Source organism: Microtus pennsylvanicus, chromosome 9 (genome assembly GCF_037038515.1).
Source record: "Microtus pennsylvanicus isolate mMicPen1 chromosome 9, mMicPen1.hap1, whole genome shotgun sequence".
NCBI lineage: Eukaryota > Metazoa > Chordata > Mammalia > Rodentia > Cricetidae > Microtus > Microtus pennsylvanicus.
In genome coordinates this window covers 41,099,952-41,117,614 of record NC_134587.1, presented here as the reverse complement: position 1 = coordinate 41,117,614, position 17,663 = coordinate 41,099,952, and the positions used below count along the sequence as shown (strand labels likewise).

Below are 17,663 nucleotides of genomic sequence, written 5' to 3'. Positions count from 1 at the left end.
CTGTACTTGCTCTTTCTACAATCAAACACTGTTGCCTACATGAAGTAACCCAAAGGGTACTCAAAGGAATGAAATCTGGCAGATGGATGTGATCCACTTTACAGAATTTGGTAAATTAAAATATGTACACTACACCATTGAAACATATTCAGGTTTTCAACGGGCAACTGCCTTGAGCTCAGGAAAGGCTGATTCAGTAATCACACATTTATTGGAAGTTATGGCCATCATGGATATACCTGCACAAATAAAGACAGATAATAGTCCAGCATATGTGTCTAAGAAAATGAAATGCTTTTTTGCTTATTATAATATAAAGCACATTACAGGTATACCAAATAATCCTACAGGTCAGTCAAATAGTACTATAAAGGATATGCTGAACAAACAGAAAGGGATGGAAAATATACCCAGAAATAGATTGCATAATGCTTTATTAACCTTGAATTTTCTTAACGCTAATGAGAAAGGAACAACAGCAGCAGAGAGGCATTGGATAATGGAAAAAAACTTCTGAATTGAATCAACCAGTATATTTTAAGGATGTGTTGGCCTCACAATGGAAACCAGGAGATATACTACGTTGGGGAAGGGTTTTTGCTCTTGTTTCCACAGGAGAAGAAAATTATGGATACCATCAAAATTAATAAATATTCGCTTTGAAAAGGAGAAACCTCTTGACAAAGAGAAATGATACCACATCCACAATGCTGACAAATATACAGGTGATAGGCAAAGCTCATAAGGGTTAGGGCAGAGTTCTGCTCTTATCTTTGCAGGAAAATACACATCATCAAAAACTCAAGAGACCCTGGATGTCTGAATGCTGACAGAAGAAAAAATAACTATCCACTAAGGAGCATCTAGAAAACAGAATATGTTTTATGAATCCAGGTGTGGGTTGTATTACATTTACACAGACACACACACACGTGCACATATATATATTAATATATTCAGCTGGTTTTGGAGTTGGACAATGGCTCTGCAATTCTCTAAATCCAAGCATGTTGTCAAAAGGAACATTCAGAGCTTCTGTCTCATATCGGGAGCCATCTGGTATGGGACAGAAGAAAGACTTTAGGAAAAAATTTTACTTTCTCCATGCCTTTTTTGCCTATATCATATTCTTCATTGAATGTATGTATATATGAATGTTGTTTAAGATTTTCATGATGAACAATAGATTTTCCTACAGATCCTTTTCCTGCAGTAATCTTTGAAGTTTCCAGGAAGAAGATGGGGCCCCACAGTAACAACTCCACCTAGTTGAGATGACATCAATATGCAGACAGTGCTACTATAAGACCGCTTCTTTTTGGGGTACCAGCTGCTGAAATGGTGCACTTTCTCATGACATTCTGGCCAGAATTCCAAATAAGAACTTTGAAAAAAACTATCTATAGACTGCTTGGAAATTGTTTGCAACTATACTAGACAGTAATTTTGAAACTTAACCGTCACTTTAATTTTGCAGGATCCCATAAGAAAACATCGCCCCCATGACAGCAGGAAGCAATTTGAGAAGTTGGCACCCCCAACCCAAAAAAGTTTGTCCATAGAGTTGGGAACACTGTTTTGGGGTTGTTGATTATTACTTGTATTCGATAGAGGGTTGGGGTGAAAACTATGTGTGTTTAAAAAAAGGGGGGAGGATAGTAATAGTGGGTAATAGAGCTATTATTTGTGGATAATGTACATTGGTATAGTTTTTGTATATTGATACAAGCTCAAATTATATTTGTATACCTATGCAAAGCTACTCTGTCAGATTGTATATATGCATGCTTCTGCCTCTGTTTAGGACATTTTGAATATTGATACAACTTTTAGGATATATTTTCATATTGCATTGTCTATTAATCCTACCTCTGACCAAGATACTTAGATTGTTTACATTTTGATGTCATTGTCCTCACATTTGTTTACATTTGTTTACAGATTATTTAATATTCTGACATGAAGCTTTAGTCTTTAAGTTATACAGGTATTAAATATTTAGGTCAATAGTTGTTCATGCTTGTACATACAGTGAGATCAATTAGGTTCTTTAGATACATAGAGACTGTAGTATGTCTAGATAGGTAATCTTCAACAACTTCAAGAATCTGTAGAACATGGCATTTAAATAACTTAGGGTTCTGTTGAGCTGAGACTTGATTGCTCCTGACAGCACCAATCTACCCCCGAGAGAATGTTGAGCACCAAAGACGCTGTACTCAGAGTTTGTTTTCTTCTTGGCACAATTGTCATTTGGGCAAGGAACTGCTCGCATCCTAACCACTGACAAAGTACATGGTATCTGGAAATTGATAAGCAGGACACAAGGAAAAAGACTGTCAAATCTTGCCAAGACAGGGTAAGATGCTTCTGAAAATTTTCCTGCCTCTGAAAATGCTCTGTCAGTTATGCCAGGCCAGAACTAAAATTGGTTGCTTCAATGCTGCAAATGAAACTTCGGGTGATTACTCAGGTAACTAATTGTCTCTGTCATATATTGCTCTCTTTGGAAGCTGCCTGATTGAACTTCCTGCCTGCTCAAGTAATATTATCTCCCTTCTCAGGCCTTTGATGAGGTTGAGGATAAATAACCCTCTATTATTCTCAATTGTGAGCTAGTGTGGGATTTCTATTTTTTAAATATTTGGAGACCAGGTCACAAAGAACTGAGATTGTCCTTAAACTTGATAAGAAGTAGAGGGTGACATTGAGCTGCTTACTAATCCTTCTGCCTGCCACTTGTCAGGTCCTGTGACTACAGGTGTTTCTCTCTGTCTCTCTCTGTCTCTGTCTCTGTCTCTGTCTCTCTCTCTCTCTCTCTCTCTCTCTCTCTCTCTCTCTCTCTCTCTCTCTCTTTCTCTCCAGAAGGGGTCTCAGGAATAGACAGTGGAGAGCACAAGGAACCCAGGGCATGTCCCTGTGAAAACACTTATTTTGGTTTTTCTCAAATGGAGATGGAAGCTTGTACGAACTTTAGAGAAAAGGGAAAGATGACGGCACCCAGGAAGCTCCTAACATTGGAATTTTTCCATCTTAATATTCAGATCTGTCTGTACCTTACTTTAGCTGTTACCTTAAAGACTCCCAACTCTCAGCTTCCAGCACCAGATAACCGAGATCAACCCTGAGTGGGAATGAAGACAGAGATATTGAAGAGGATATAGAAGCTCACAGAAGGCTATGGGGGCCTCCACGTCTCCAGCCTTGTCTGAACCCCCCTAAATAATGCCCCACACCTCTCTTAACTACCATAATCTCTGAGGTTAAATGACCCTCTTGGCTTCGAGGAACCCTGTCCACGCCCTCTACCTTACATTTTAGAGATCCTGCAGAGAGGCCGAGAACCCAGGGAATCCACCAATCACAGAAGAGACAGAAAGACACTCCCCTCTAGCTTTCATGTTTCTGGAGAACATTCTCAGTATCTCACGAGCACACAAGGAATCAAAAACAACTTGTCAAGGCTATTTCTTTCTGAAAAGTGTGTTCCGCCACACAGAGCAAGCAAGCATACCAGACAGGATGTTCACTTGCTTTTTTGGCAACACAGGTCATGACTGGGCCTCATTCCATTGACGGGAATCAGACATCAGAATGAATGTGATTGGCTAATTCATAATTGCTGAGAAAGGTAAAGGTTTGAAGGGAAGTCAAGTCTCAAGGGTATCCAAGGCTTGTCAGACAGCACATACATGGGTTGTCAAGATGGGAAAGGTTTATGGAATATTGGACATTGGTGGTTTATCCACCTTTGATGGAGGGGGAAAATCTGGCCAGGTGTGGTGACAGGCAGAGGGAGGAGGATCTCTATTAGTTCCAGGCCATCCTGGTCTAGTAGCAAATTCCAGGCCATCTGGGGATACATAGGGATTCTGTCACAGAAAAAAAAAACACAATCTGACACTGTGAGAAATGAAAAACCAGCCAAGGACACAAAGGACTTTGGGGCCGAGAAACCATTTTGGAACAAGATCACTGGGGTTTTAAGAAAATTAAGAACATCAGAGGTAGGTGTCATGGCATGCTTATCACCCCAGCACTGTAGAGGGAGATGTAGAAGGATCTGGAGTTCAAGACCATCCTTGGACACATACTAAGGCTGAAACCAGATGGACCTACTAGAGATTCTGCGCCAATTAAAAAAAAAAAACAAGCAACAATACCCTCTACCATCTAAAAAATGTAAAACTGGAGGGTAGGACATGAGTCTGATCCCAACACTGAAAAAAAAAGTATCAATCTCTTTAGATTGGAAATTTCAGATAAAAAACTGGAGTATAAAATGAGGCAGTGGACCTAGCACTCAGCAAGTTCAGTCATGTGTCTCTTGACCCGGACTTCAGTGGTAGCATGCTGACTAGCATCCATGAGGCCCTGGGTTCAATTCCAAGTACCTTGAAAAAGAAGAAGAAGACGAAGAAGAAGAAGAAGAAGAAGAGGAGGAGGAGGAGGAGGAGGAAGAGGAGGAAGAGGAGGAGGAGGAGGACGAGGGGGAGGAGGAGGAGGAAGAAGAAGAAAGAAAAGAAAAAAATTAAACTTCCTGTATCATCTACAAATACATTTAGTCTCAGGATGAATAACCACCTATTCCCAAATGAACCAAAACTGAGCAGAGGCAATGGTCACAGGCTGTTGGTCTACCAGTTGGGCTAAACAGGAGCTAAGCACCTCTGAGGCCTGCAGGCTGTGAGTCTCCATGCTTTCCTACCTATTCCTAAGGGCACTGGTCATCTGTCAAGCCTCCCAGAAGAGGAAGGCACATGCCTGAATAAGGATGCCCAGGCCCTCAGGTAACTGCATGACAGAATTTCTCCCATGTTCTGCAAGCTCTTGCTACATCTCACTGAGAAGGAGCTTAGAGACACAGTGGGAGCTGAGGGTGGCTGCCACTCCAGGGGCTCGGTGTAGGGTAAGACAAGTGGTACTGGGCCTGCTAGACCCTGAAGTGGGGTAGATGGCGACACTTCATAAATGTCTCTCAAATCTTCCCAGTTCCACACAGCCTGGAGTGACCCTGGATATAAGCCTGGCCTCTCCGATAGGAATTCAGCTATCGGTTCCTGATTGCCTGATGGTTCTTGGGAACAGCCACATATCTCAGCTTCTTCATGACAGAGGGCCAGCCCAGCAGCTGCTGGTCCCACATGTACTCTGGGGACAGCACCTTTGTAGGCTTGTGGTACAGCAGGTACTTGTTCAGATGACTCTCATCATGCCACACGGCCTCGATGCCATTGGCCTTGTCCTCCACCATAGCCTGATGGCAGGCCTTGGTGAGACGGTGCACCTCCACCACTGATCCCCCAAAGAAGGCCCCCATGTAATAAAAGTCACCCTCTTCGTGGGGGATGTAGGCCTGGGACTTCGGCCGGCGCTCGTAGGTAAAGGCCTCTCGGCTACTACCATAGAAGCCGGGATGCAGGGTACCGAAGAGTGCTGAGAGAATCTCCACACCCACGTGGTCTTGGAACTTCATGTCCACATCTGCACACACCAGGTAGTCCACCTCCTGCAGAAAGCGCCGCTCAGAGAAGTCGCTGATCATCTCCATCCTGTGCATGGACACATCCTGCCAGCGGGAGTAGTTGCGCACAGTCAGCACCACCAGCTTCCGTCCTGCCCCCAGGGGCACCTGCGGCACCTCGGCAGGACGGTCAGTGAAGACATAGTAGATGACCTTGTGTCCCACCATGAAGTGCTGCTCTGCTGTCTCCAGGAACAGTTTCAGGAACACCACATACCTGTGGAAGATGACAAAGGGGTAAGCAGAGGTTTAACACAGCTAGGGCAAGACTAACCAGGGCGGGGGCCCAGGCTGCAGAAATCATGGCTACCCTGAGGCTTGAAGCAACAGCAGCCCCCTTTTACAGATCCTGACCAGTCTACAGGCTGTACATCACCTCATCTTCCTTTATTCTAGAATTGTATTACATCAGCACCACATCTTAGCAAGTAATGCTGAGGCAGAGGTCAGGAAGATTCCAGTCAGGCAGCAGAGATGACTCCAGACATAGGGATCCAGCTAGTTATCCTGCAGGTATCTCTTGTCTTGGCAGGCCCCTTAGTAGGGCACCTCTCCATGAGTCTGTCACCCTCCCCAGAGAGGGACAGCTCCATCCCAACACATTCCACATCCCACACCCTTGCATTGGCCTAAGTAGAGCCTGTGCTAATAGGGCCCCACTTTCTAAACCCTGGAGGAACTGGATGAATCTGTAAGAGCCTGGTATCCACACCCCTCGTTTGTGGAACTCTCCAGGGTCCTGTCTCAGGAAAGGAAGGGGTCTCTGTATCCCAGATCTTCCTCATCAGAGACTTGAAGGTGCCTGTGGACAAGACATTCAGTAACTCACTAAATCCCTAAGTCTTATTCCAAATTCACTCCACTAGAGGAAGAAAACATCTCGCAGATTTATGCAGGGAAGGGGAGACAAACACCCTAGAAAGAAGGGCAAGCCTATTTCAAATCCTCGGGTATAATGGCGGAAGGCTTTCAAACTAAATTCTAGGTCCTCTCCCAGTCCAGGTTTTCACCTGTTTCCAATGGCTGCTTTTCCCTAGATGCTTTTCCCAGGGTCATGTTTCCCCACCATGGGAACAGGGATCCCCATCACCTGGCAAGTGTGCCAAGCCCTCCCCACCTGTCATAAACAGGCAAGTGGCTGTATTCCCTGTGCAAAGGTGACCACTGGGCTCCCGGCTGGTTCCCTCAGAGGCCAATAACCTACTGACACCTAACAGGGCTCTTGCTCATGCACAGCAGCACCCAGACAAAGTAATGTTTGTATCTTGTTACTGTCAGTTGCTAGCTACTCCCTAGTAGCTGCAGACATTCTCAAGGTGCCTAAGATCCCTCCAGCTGAGCCCCAAACCTTTCTCAGGTCCGATTGGTACAAAGGCCTCAGAGCTACCCTTGAATTTCACCTAGCAGAATTCTCTATCTACAGAAGGATACAGAATTCTCATATGCAAACAGCACAATTGTCTCTCTCAGTTCCTTTATAGCCTTCTACACTGTAATGTTGTCTGACCTGTTCCCCACAGTTTCCCAAGGCTCCCACAGACTCCCACAGATTCCCATAGGCTCCTACAGGCTCCCACGTATCCCAAAGGCTCCCACAGGCTGCCACAGGCTCCCACATCTCCCACAGGCTGCCACAGGCTCCCACAGGCTCCTACAGGGCAAGGTTCTTGTCTGAGGGCTAACGTCAGCTTGACCCAGAGTCCCAGAGCTACTCCTTACCCCCAGGATTAAGGCTTCTCTCAACTATTTCTGTTCTTTTCCTGCATCCGAGGATGCTTCAGTGGCCGCAGCTCTGCTGGTACCTGGTCCCTGCCAGCCCTGGGAACGGGGCTCCTCACCTGATGCATGTGCTGAGAGATGCAAATGGCATCTGCCTGAGAGCACAGAGACCTGGAGGCAGTTGGCCTGGGGTTCTGAATGGAGGCAGAGATGGGCTTCATTCCCCTGTGAGCCCATCAGTAGTCAGGAAGGTGGCAGAGTGAACAAGCCATACCCTGTCCTACTGCATCCTAAATACAAGCGTGGAATTTATATCTAGGTATGTCTAGCCTCCACCTTTGCCATTGTGCACATATGTACATGTGTGTGCATGGCCATTGTATAGATTTGTGTTTATTTGCCCGTGTGCCTGTGTGGAGGACAGAGGTTGACTTTGGGGGGGGGGGGTCTTCTGTAATTTTTCCTTTCTGATCTTTGGACAGGGTCCCTTCTCTAACTCTGAAGCTCAATGTTTGCCTGTGCTGTCCAGAAAGCTGCCAGGATCCACTTGTCTCTCCCCTCTACCCTGTACTAGGATTACAGGCGTGTGCCTCCATGCCCAGCCTTTACATGGGTGTTAGGGATCAAATTCAGGTCCTCATGTCCCTGAAGAAAGTACTTTATCCTCTAGCCATCTCTCCAGCACTCTCTGCTTACTTTTTGATTGCAAACACGGTCAGTCCAATGGTGGTGTTCTGAAGCCTGAACTGCTCATTCAGGATGTCGATGTTGAAGGTCCCTTCCCAGATGATGGGAGCCAGCCACGGAGTCAAGACAAGAACATCTTTTCTACTACATGGGAGAAGAGCCAGAGGCAACATGTGACCAACATGTCTGCAGGAACCCTTCTCAGATTCCACACCCTCAGCTTCCCTCAGGGCTGCCCACCATTCCTGAGTGAGGGCTGGGCCAATCAGCAGCTCTCACTGACTACCCCAACCCCACTCTAAAAGCAACTGAGTGCTACCACTGCAGCCTGAAAACTCTGATGACAGAGACAGGAAACAATGAACAGAAGCCCAGATGGGGAATGAGAACCAGAAGCTCTGGGCTCCAGAATGAGACGACCTTAAGTTTCAGAAAGGGTTGTTGAAGTGAGTGCAAAGAGAATCATAATTGGGTTTTTGTTTTTTTCTCAGTTCTTTGTTTTTCCAGTGCTGGAAACTGACCCAGCGTCTCAGGTGTGCTGCTGAACTCTTCCCCAGAGCAAGCTAATCGTCCTTCTGTACCTTTGCGAGTCCTGCACTACACATGCACTGACTAAATCTACTCACCTGGGTGTTAGCACCTTCGGCTGAGCGTAGACCATCCTGCAATAAGAAAACACCAGAACTCAAGGTGACAAGAAAGTTCCTGGGATGCATGTCACTGGCAGCTGTGCACCAGACACACAGACCTGAACGAGTTGTGGGCATCATGTCTGTCCGTGGTCCTGGGAGCTGAGGATGAGCTGAAGCGGGAAGATCACAGTCTTGACCGAAAGTAGGGGGAGAAATCATGATATCTCCTACCCCACTTGAGGATAGGAGAGACAAGAACTACTTAAATTCTCAAACCTGATGGGACCAAACAGTTTTGTCCCTGGTAGATGCCGACCACCCCACCTGGGCCAGCAACCTGCCTTGATCCTCTTCTGGCTGGTGACACACAAAGTCCTGGCTCTCTCTGTCTGTTATGATTTATGGCATGAAAGGGACCCAGGTGGGTCCCATGGCATATAAGGACCTGTTAAGGCACCAGAGAGACCTTTGTGGCGGGGCCAAATCACGATCCATGTCAAATACACCATGCGGACAGAATTTGAGTGTGGAGTTTATTGAGGGAAGGGTAGAAGGAAGTGAAAGGAGGGGAGAACAGGGAGGGTGGGAGAAAAGGGAGGAGAGAGAATCAAAGGCCTGTTTACATCTCCAGTATAGCAGGAAGGGAAAAACACAGTCTGTTACAACACACAGAGGACCAAGATGTGAGTGACCAGCCACTGGGCAGGACACACCACTATCTAGGGCCAATTTATGGGGCCCAAACCCCAGGCCCCTCCCTCACACGCCTTAGTTTCTCTAGTCAGCCAGCAGGAGAGTTTCCTGCAGGTAGGTACTGCCCCAGTACCCACCCCCATTCATTGGACCGTGCAAGCTATAAGCCCCAACCTGTCCCCAAACATGCCTATCATCCCCCAAAGTCAGTGGAAATCTGAAACACAGTCTGCTACAATACAGAGAGGATCAAGAGGGTGAGTGACCGTCCACCCAGTGGGGGCCTCTACATGGGGGCAAAGCCCTGGGCTTCTCTCCCACCTGACTTGGCTTCTCTAGTCAGCCAGCAGGAGAGTTTCCTGCAGGTAGGCTGCCCCAGTACCTACCCCCATTCATTGGACCCTGCAAACTATAAGCCCCAGCCCACCCCTAAACCTGCCTATCCTTCTGCAACCTCAGTGGAACTCTGAAATACAGTTTGCTACAATACAGAAAGGACCAACAGAGAGAACCACAAGAGAGGACCATGAGGGAGGACCAAGAGAGAGGACCAAGAAAGAAACTCTAAAGCACAAGCTGTAACTGCACAGAGTAGACCAAGAGAATAGGCTAAGAGAGACCTCAGTGGCTCCCTAAGACACAGAGAGTGGCAGTATAGAGCAGATCAAGAACAGTTCCTAAAGATGAAAACAAACACAGCAAGGATTGGACCAAAATGCAAAGACACTGCCAGGATCAACTGAAGAAAGAGATGGGTAGGCACCAATGTAAGAATTCATTCAACAACATAAAAAGCAACATTGTAACACAAGAATCCAGTGGTTATACAACAGGAAGACTTGATCATCCAAATCCAGAAGAAAATGATTTTAAATGTAACTTTATGAAGATGATGGAAACCTTTAAAGAGGAAGTGAAAAACTCCCTTATTAAAGCAACAGAGAAAAACATAAAAAATTGGAAGCATTTAATAAATCCCTCAAAGAAACACCAAAAACCATGAAAAAACAATCAAACAGGTGAAGCAAGAGTATGAGATTGAATACTGAAATTGAGGCAATAAAGAAAACACAAACCGAGGAAATTATGGATATGAAAAATCTGGGTAAATGAACAGGAACTACAGAGGCAAGCATAACCGACAGAATACAAGAGCTGGAAGAGAGAATCTCAGGTGTTGAAGATACTATAGAGGAAATCAACTCATTCATCAAAGAAAACATAAAATTCAACAAATTTTTAACACAAAACATTCAGAAAAGCTGGGATACCATAAAAGACCAAACCTAAGAATAATAGGGATAGAAGAAGGAGAACTCCAGCTCAAAGGCACAGAAAATATAATCAACAAAATCACAGAAGAAACTTTTCCAACCTAAAGAAGGATATCCTTATGAAGGTATAAGAAGCTTACATAACACTAAATAGATATAACATAATAATCAAAACACAAAACTAACAGAATAAAGAAAGAATATTAAGAGCTGCAAAGGAAAAAGGTCAAGTAACATATAAAGGTAGACCTAACAGAATTACACCCAACTTTTCAATGAAAACCATAAAAGCCAGAAGGTCCTGGGCAGATTGCTGCAGATGCAAGCCCAGACTACAATACCCAACAATGGTTTCAATCACCATTGATGGAGAAAACAAGATATGCTATGAAAAACCAGATTTAAGCAATGTGTATTCAAAACCTAACCATACTAGTTTTGCCAGCACAATTTGTTGAAAATGCTGTCTTTTTTCCATTGTATACTTTTAGCTCCTTTATCGAAAATCAGGTGCTCATAGGTTTGTGGGTTAAAGTCAGGGTCTTCTATTCGATTCCATTGGTTGACTTCTCTGTTTTTATGCCAATACCAGGCTGTTTTCAATACTGTAGCTCTATAATAGAGTTTGAAGTCAGGGATGGTAATGCCTCCAGACAATCCTTTATTGTATAAGATTGTTCTGGCTATCCTGGGTTTTTTGTTCTTCCATATAAAGTTGATTATTGTCTTCTCCAGATCTGTGAAGAATTTTGATGGGATTTTGATGGGGATTGCATTGAATCTATAGATTGCTTTTGGTAGAATTGCCATTTTTACTATGTTGGTCCTCCCAATCCAAGAGTAAGGGAGGTCCTTCCATTTTCTGGTGTCTTCTTCAATTTCTTTCTTCAAAGACTTAAAGTTCTTGTCAAATAGGTCTTTCACTTCCTTGGTCAGGGTTACCCCAAGATATTTTATGCTATTTGTGGCTATCATGAAAGGTGATGCTTCTCTGATTTCCCTCTCTGCTTCCTTATCCTTAGTGTAAAGGAAGGCAACTGATTTTTTGGAGTTGATCTTGTATCCTGCCACATTACTAAAGGTGTTTATCAGCTGTAGGAGTTCTTTGGTAGAATTTTTGGGGTCTCACAGGTCAGAGAACCCTAAGTGCTCTTCGAGCAGATGAGGGAGGGTGACTTGATCGGGGGAGGGGGAGGGAAATGGGAGGCGGTTGCGGGGAGGAGGCAGAAATCCTTAATAAATAAATTAATTAAAAAAATAAAAAATAAAACAAAGAGTGACTGTTATCACTGTGAGGGCTCATGGTGAGAGGGAATGGAAATGTTCTTCTATTGCCGCTACAGGAGAAGTTAAGCTGCTGAGGTGTTCTGGGAATAAATCCCATTTTGAAAAGAGAATGATGGCCTCATAAGGCCTCACAGATATGACAAGTACTTTGACAAAAAAAAAAAAAAGAAAATTACCTGAGCTCTGCAAAACAGCTTATTTTAGGGTAATTGTGAGCTCATTAAAATTTTGGCAATGCTCCTTCTGTTTTTATTGTGTGGAACAATTTGAGGAGTATTGTCAGTAGTTCTTTGAAAATCTTGTAAAATTCTGCACTGAAAATATCTGGTCTTGTGGATATTTTTGGGGGGGGTTGGAGACTTATGATGACTGTTTCCATCTCTTAGTGGATATAGGTCTATATAATTTACTTATATGGTCTTTAATTTTAGTAAATGATATTGAAAAAAAATCCATTTCCTTTAGGTTTTTCAACTTTGTGGAGTACAGGTTTTCAAAGTATGGCCTGATGATTCTCTAGATTACTTCTGTGTCTGTTGTTATGTCTACCTCTTTATTTCTGATTTTGTTAATTTGGTTATTCTCTCTATGCCTTTTGGTTAGTTTAAATAAAGGTTTTTTTTCATATTGCTGATTTTTTTGAAGAAGCAATTCTTTATCTCAATGGTTTTTTGTATTGTTTTCTTTGTTGATTTGAGCTCTCAATTTGATTATTTCCTGACAGCTACTCTTCCTAGGTGGGTCTGATTTTTTTTTTGTTCTATAGTTTTCAGGTGTTCTGTTAACTTGCTGATGTGAAATTTTTCCATCCATTTAGTGCTATAAAATTTCCTCTTAACACTGCTTTCATTGGCTCCCATAAATTTGGATATGTTACATGGTCATTTTCATTGAATTTTTGCAAATCTTTAATTTCTTTATTTCTTCCTTGACTGATTGGTAATTCAAATAAACATTATTTAAATTCTATGTATTTGTGGGATTACTGAAATTAGTATTGCAATGCCAAACAAAATCCCAGAAAAATTCTTCATAGACCTTGAAAGAACAATTCTCAACTTCATATGGAAAAGCAAAACACCAAGGATAGTATGAACAATAAAGCAAAATAAAGGAACTTCTGGAGACATCATGAACTCTGACTTTGAACTGTAATAAAATAGCCTGGTATTGCCATAGGGGAACCAATGGAATCAAATCAAAGACCCAGATATTAATCAACACACCTATGAACACCTGATTTTTGACAAAGAAGCAAAAAATAAAAAGTGGAAGAAAGGAAGCATATACAATAAATTGTGCTAGTATAACTGGATAGCAACTTGTAGAAGAATGAAAATAGATCCTTACTTATTGGCATGCATAAAACTCAAGTACAAGATCAAAGATGTCAAAATAAAACTAACCACACTGACCATCATAGAAAAGAAAGTGAGAATTACACTTGAACATATTAGCGCCAGAGACTGTTTCAAATATATAACACAAATAGCAAAAACGGTGAAAAAACAATTAATAAATAGGACCTCCTAAAATCAAGAAGCTTCTGTAAAGCAAAGGACATGGTCAACAAGACAAAAGGGCAGCCTACAGAATGGGAAAAGATCTTTACCAACTGCACTTTGGACAGAGGACTTATTTCCAAAATGCACAAATAATGTAAGAAACTTGTCATTAAAATAAAAAATATCCAATAAAAAATGCAGCACAGACCTAAACAGAGAGCTCTTAACAGATTAATCTGAAGTGACCAAAAGACACTTAAGGAAATACTCAACACCCTTAAGCTATCAGAGAAATGTGAATCAAAACAACTCTGAGATTTTATTTTACATCTGGCAGAATGGCCAGGATAAAAAAAAACACTGTTATTTTGGATAGAATGTGTGGCAAAAGGAATACTATTCCCTTGCTGTTGGGAGTGAAAACTCTGCTACAGCCTCTTTGGAAATCAGTTTGGCGATTTATCAGAAAATTAAAAACAATCTACCTCAAAATTCAGCAATATCACTTTTGGATATATACCAAAAGGATGCTCAATCATACCACAAGGGCATGTGTATAACTATGTTCATAGAAACATTATTTGTAAAGCCAAAATGTAGAAACAAAATAAATGCCCCTCGACCAAAAATGTATAAAGAAAATGTGGTACATTTACACAATGGAGTTCTGCACAACGGGGAAAAAACTCATGACATCTTGACCTGTGCAGGTAAATGAACGGAATAAGAAATCATCTTACTAAGTGAGGTAGCTCAGACCCAGAAAGATAAATATAAGGTTTCCTCACTCATAAGTGGCTTTTAAACAGAAAACAAAGAAAAACTAATCAAAAGTTCACAACTACAAAAAACCTAGACAAGAAAAATGACCTAAATTTTCTTGATCTAATCTACATGGGAAGTAGAAAAAAACAAGATCTCCTGAGTAAATTGGGAGTGTGGGGGTTATGGCAGAGGGTAGAAAAGGAGGATCGAGGAAGAACAGAGAATGGAGAAACATGTATAGTTCAATAAAAACAAAAAAATTTATGACCTATTAAATATACATTTCAAAGTAATCAAAAGCAAAGTAATCAAAGCAAAAAAGAAAGAAAAAACCAAAGCAAATAATGGGTTATTCCATGTGAATATGTATGTATATTCTTCCAGAGGATTAGACTATTGATCTGTCAGTATTCTTTTACTGTATAGCATTATGGACTCTAATATTATACTCTAATTTTTCTGTTTAAAATTAGTCTTCAATTATATAAGTAATTAACTAAATCTAACTGAATATAACATAATACTTGCCATAAAAAAAACCTAACCATACTAGAAGGAAAACCCCAACCCAAGGAAGTTAACTGTGCCCACAAAAACACAGGCAACAGATAACCTCCCACCAGCAAACCCCCTGCCCCTAAAGGGAAACACACATGCACACCACCTAAAAATAACAGGAATTAATAATCACTGGTCATTAACACCTCTTAATATCAATGAACTCAATTCCAGTGGAAGGGGAAGAGGAGGAGAGAAGGGGAGGAGAAGGAGTACTTGAGAGAATTGGTTGTCGTGATAGAGGAAGGACAGAAATGAGAGCAAGGAAAGAGATATTCTGATTGAGGGAGCCATTCTGGGCTAGTAAGACACCTAGCACTAGAGAAATTCCCGGGAATCCACAAGGATGACCCCAGCTAAGTCCCTAAGCAACAGAGGAGAGAGGACCTGATCTTAACTTGCCCTGTTATCAGACTAATGAATATCTTAAATATCACCATTGAGCCTTCATTCAGCAACTGATGAAAACAGAGTCAGAAATCTGCATCAGAGTACTGGGCTGAGCTCCCAAAGTCCAGCTGAAAAGTTGGAGGAATGAGAATATGAGCAAAGAGGTCAAGACCATGATGGGGACACCCAATGAAACAGTTTACCTGAGCTAATTGGAGCTCACCAACTCCAGTTGGACAGGGAAGGAACCAGCATAGGACCAAACTAGTCCCTCTGAATGTGGTTGACAGTTGCATGGCTGAGGCAGATGAAGGGTCCACTGGCAGTGGCACCAGGATTTATCCCTACTGCTTCTACTGGCTTTGGAAGAACCCATTCTCTCTGGATGGATATCTTTCCCTGCCTAGATATAGTAGGGAGGGCCTTAGACCTTCCCCAAAACACTATGACTTACCCTCTCGGTGGAGTGGATGGGATGGGGTGGGGTAGGGGGTAAGTGGAGGAAATGGGAGGAGGGGAGGGAGTGGGAACTTGAATTGGTATGTATAATGAAAAAGGATAGTTTGTTTTCTTTTTAAAATAATAAAATTAAAAGAGCAGGGAGGGAGAGATTAGGAGTGGACAGAGCTTGTCTCTTAAAGGGACAGGGTACTGTTTGCCATGCATTCTGGCATGACGCAGGGTGTGACACACTGTGCCAGGTTCCCAAGGGACAGGGCCCAGGTGAGCCTGAATATTAACACTGTCTCTGTCAGAGATCAGTCCTAACATAGGTGTAAAGTTTCCTCAAAAGGCCTGGGGCAATGTATGACAGTGGGATGTCCCCACAAAGGATGTCAGGCCCCAAGGGACAAGAGTCACCTTTGCTAGTAAGCTGCCTTCCCTATGATGTCTTGTAAATCAGAGAGCCGGGCTGGAGAGATGCTCAGCAGTAAGAGCACAGGCTCTTCTTGCAGAACAACAGGATTCAGTTCTCAGCACCCACATGGAGACACACAATGATGTGGGAGTCCCCTCTGTATGCTGTGATTATCATTAATGAATAAAGAAACTGCTTTGGAACTATAGTAAGACAGAACTTAGGTGGCTAGGCTGAATGCTGGGAGAAAAAAGGGCAGAGTCAGAGAGATGCCATGGAGCCACCACCAGAGACTGATGTGCTAAAACTTTGCATGTAAGCCACAACCGTATGATGGTGCACAGATTAATGGAGATGGCTTAAATTAATATATGAGTTAGCCAATAAGAAGCTAGAGCTAATGGGCCAAGCAGTGATTTCAATAATAATGTTTCTGTGTGGTTATTTTGGTTCTGGGTAGCAAGGATGAACAAACAGCCTTCTACACCACAACAGTCAGTTACTTCAGTTCTAGAGGATCTGAGTTTCTTTTCTGGCTTTTTGGGGCACAGAAATGAATGTGACATACATGCAGGCACAACATTCATACACATATAAAAATTAATCTTTTTAAGACAGAGAAGAAGCCTTTAAATAAACATGGAGAATTTCTGCACGGGGATAAAGTTTGATGACCCCTTAGTGGATGAGTCTGGCCAGTCACATAAGATAAACCCTACAGGACCCCATCCCTAGGAGACACTACTACAGAGTGTCTGTGCTCAGAGGAACAACACAGAACAGGCAAGATGAGTTCCAGGACCCCCAGTAGGGCTGGGCAATGGGGAGTCGGTGTTTAACGGACACAGTGTACAAGATGGGATGTTCTGGAGACGGATGGTGGTGATGGCTGCACCACAGCATGAATGTGCTTACTGCACTGAACATTGAAATGGTGAGCATGGTAAACTCATGTGCTGTGTGTGCTGCCCTGGGAATGCAGTGAACAGCTGTAAACTCAGCTCTGTACCTCAGGAGACAGGCAGACAATTTAAAAGTCAAATGACATGCCATGCAAAGTGTAGGGCTAGGTGCTCCACTTGGGTACAGGAAGGGACATACCAACTGCTCATAATTACACACACACACACACACACACACACACACACACACACACACACCCCTTCATTTGCACCCCTCAGTTCAGAGTGGGGAACACCATGTGAGGGCAGGTTACCTTGACAGAGCTACAACTTCCCGGACATCTAGTTCTCCGACAGCCACACTGCAAAAGGAAAACACAGGAGACAGATTTTGACCAGGTACATAGAAACTGGAGGAAGGAGCATAGTTCCTGAGGGTACAACAGTCTGTCTGTTACAGTTAAAGAAGAACATAATGGTGAACACTCCAGACACTATGCCAACAACATGAAATCAGGCACTGTCATCCCATAAATTCCAATGTCAAACACTGTGGCCAAGGTTCACTGCCCCATATACCAGCCATTCCTGTGTGGATCCTAGCAGAAGCATTTCCAGAACACAGCAGATTCTCGGCCCCTCCCATCAAGGAGTCGAGTTTATTGCTGTCCTTGAAGAGGTAAACTGGGGCAGCAGGGCCTGGCTGACTTCAAACCCAGCTTCTTAGAGGCAGGTCTAACGTGTAATAGGTCTCTGATCTAGAACCTTCCAGCCAGGCTGAGAGTAAGCCCAGCTGGCCCCAGGGATGGGACACCATTAACCACCAGAATGGTGAGAGACCTCCAAGAAGATACAACTATGGCTACAT

At 43.1% G+C, this 17,663-nt stretch overlaps 1 protein-coding gene across 1 annotated transcript in view; it reads right to left on the bottom strand.

Moving 5' to 3' along the window:
• Positions 1-706: 706 nt before the first annotated feature.
• The window catches only part of LOC142857380 (histo-blood group ABO system transferase 1-like), a 100,542-nt gene continuing 83,585 nt past the window's right edge, over positions 707-17,663 (bottom strand). The window contains exons 5-7 of the mRNA XM_075985517.1: positions 8,557-8,592; positions 7,940-8,074; positions 707-5,741 (exon numbers count right to left, since the gene is read on the bottom strand). Coding sequence (XP_075841632.1) covers positions 5,051-5,741; positions 7,940-8,074; positions 8,557-8,592 — 862 coding nt within the window. The 3' untranslated portion in view covers positions 707-5,050. The remainder of the gene's footprint in view (positions 5,742-7,939; positions 8,075-8,556; positions 8,593-17,663) is intronic.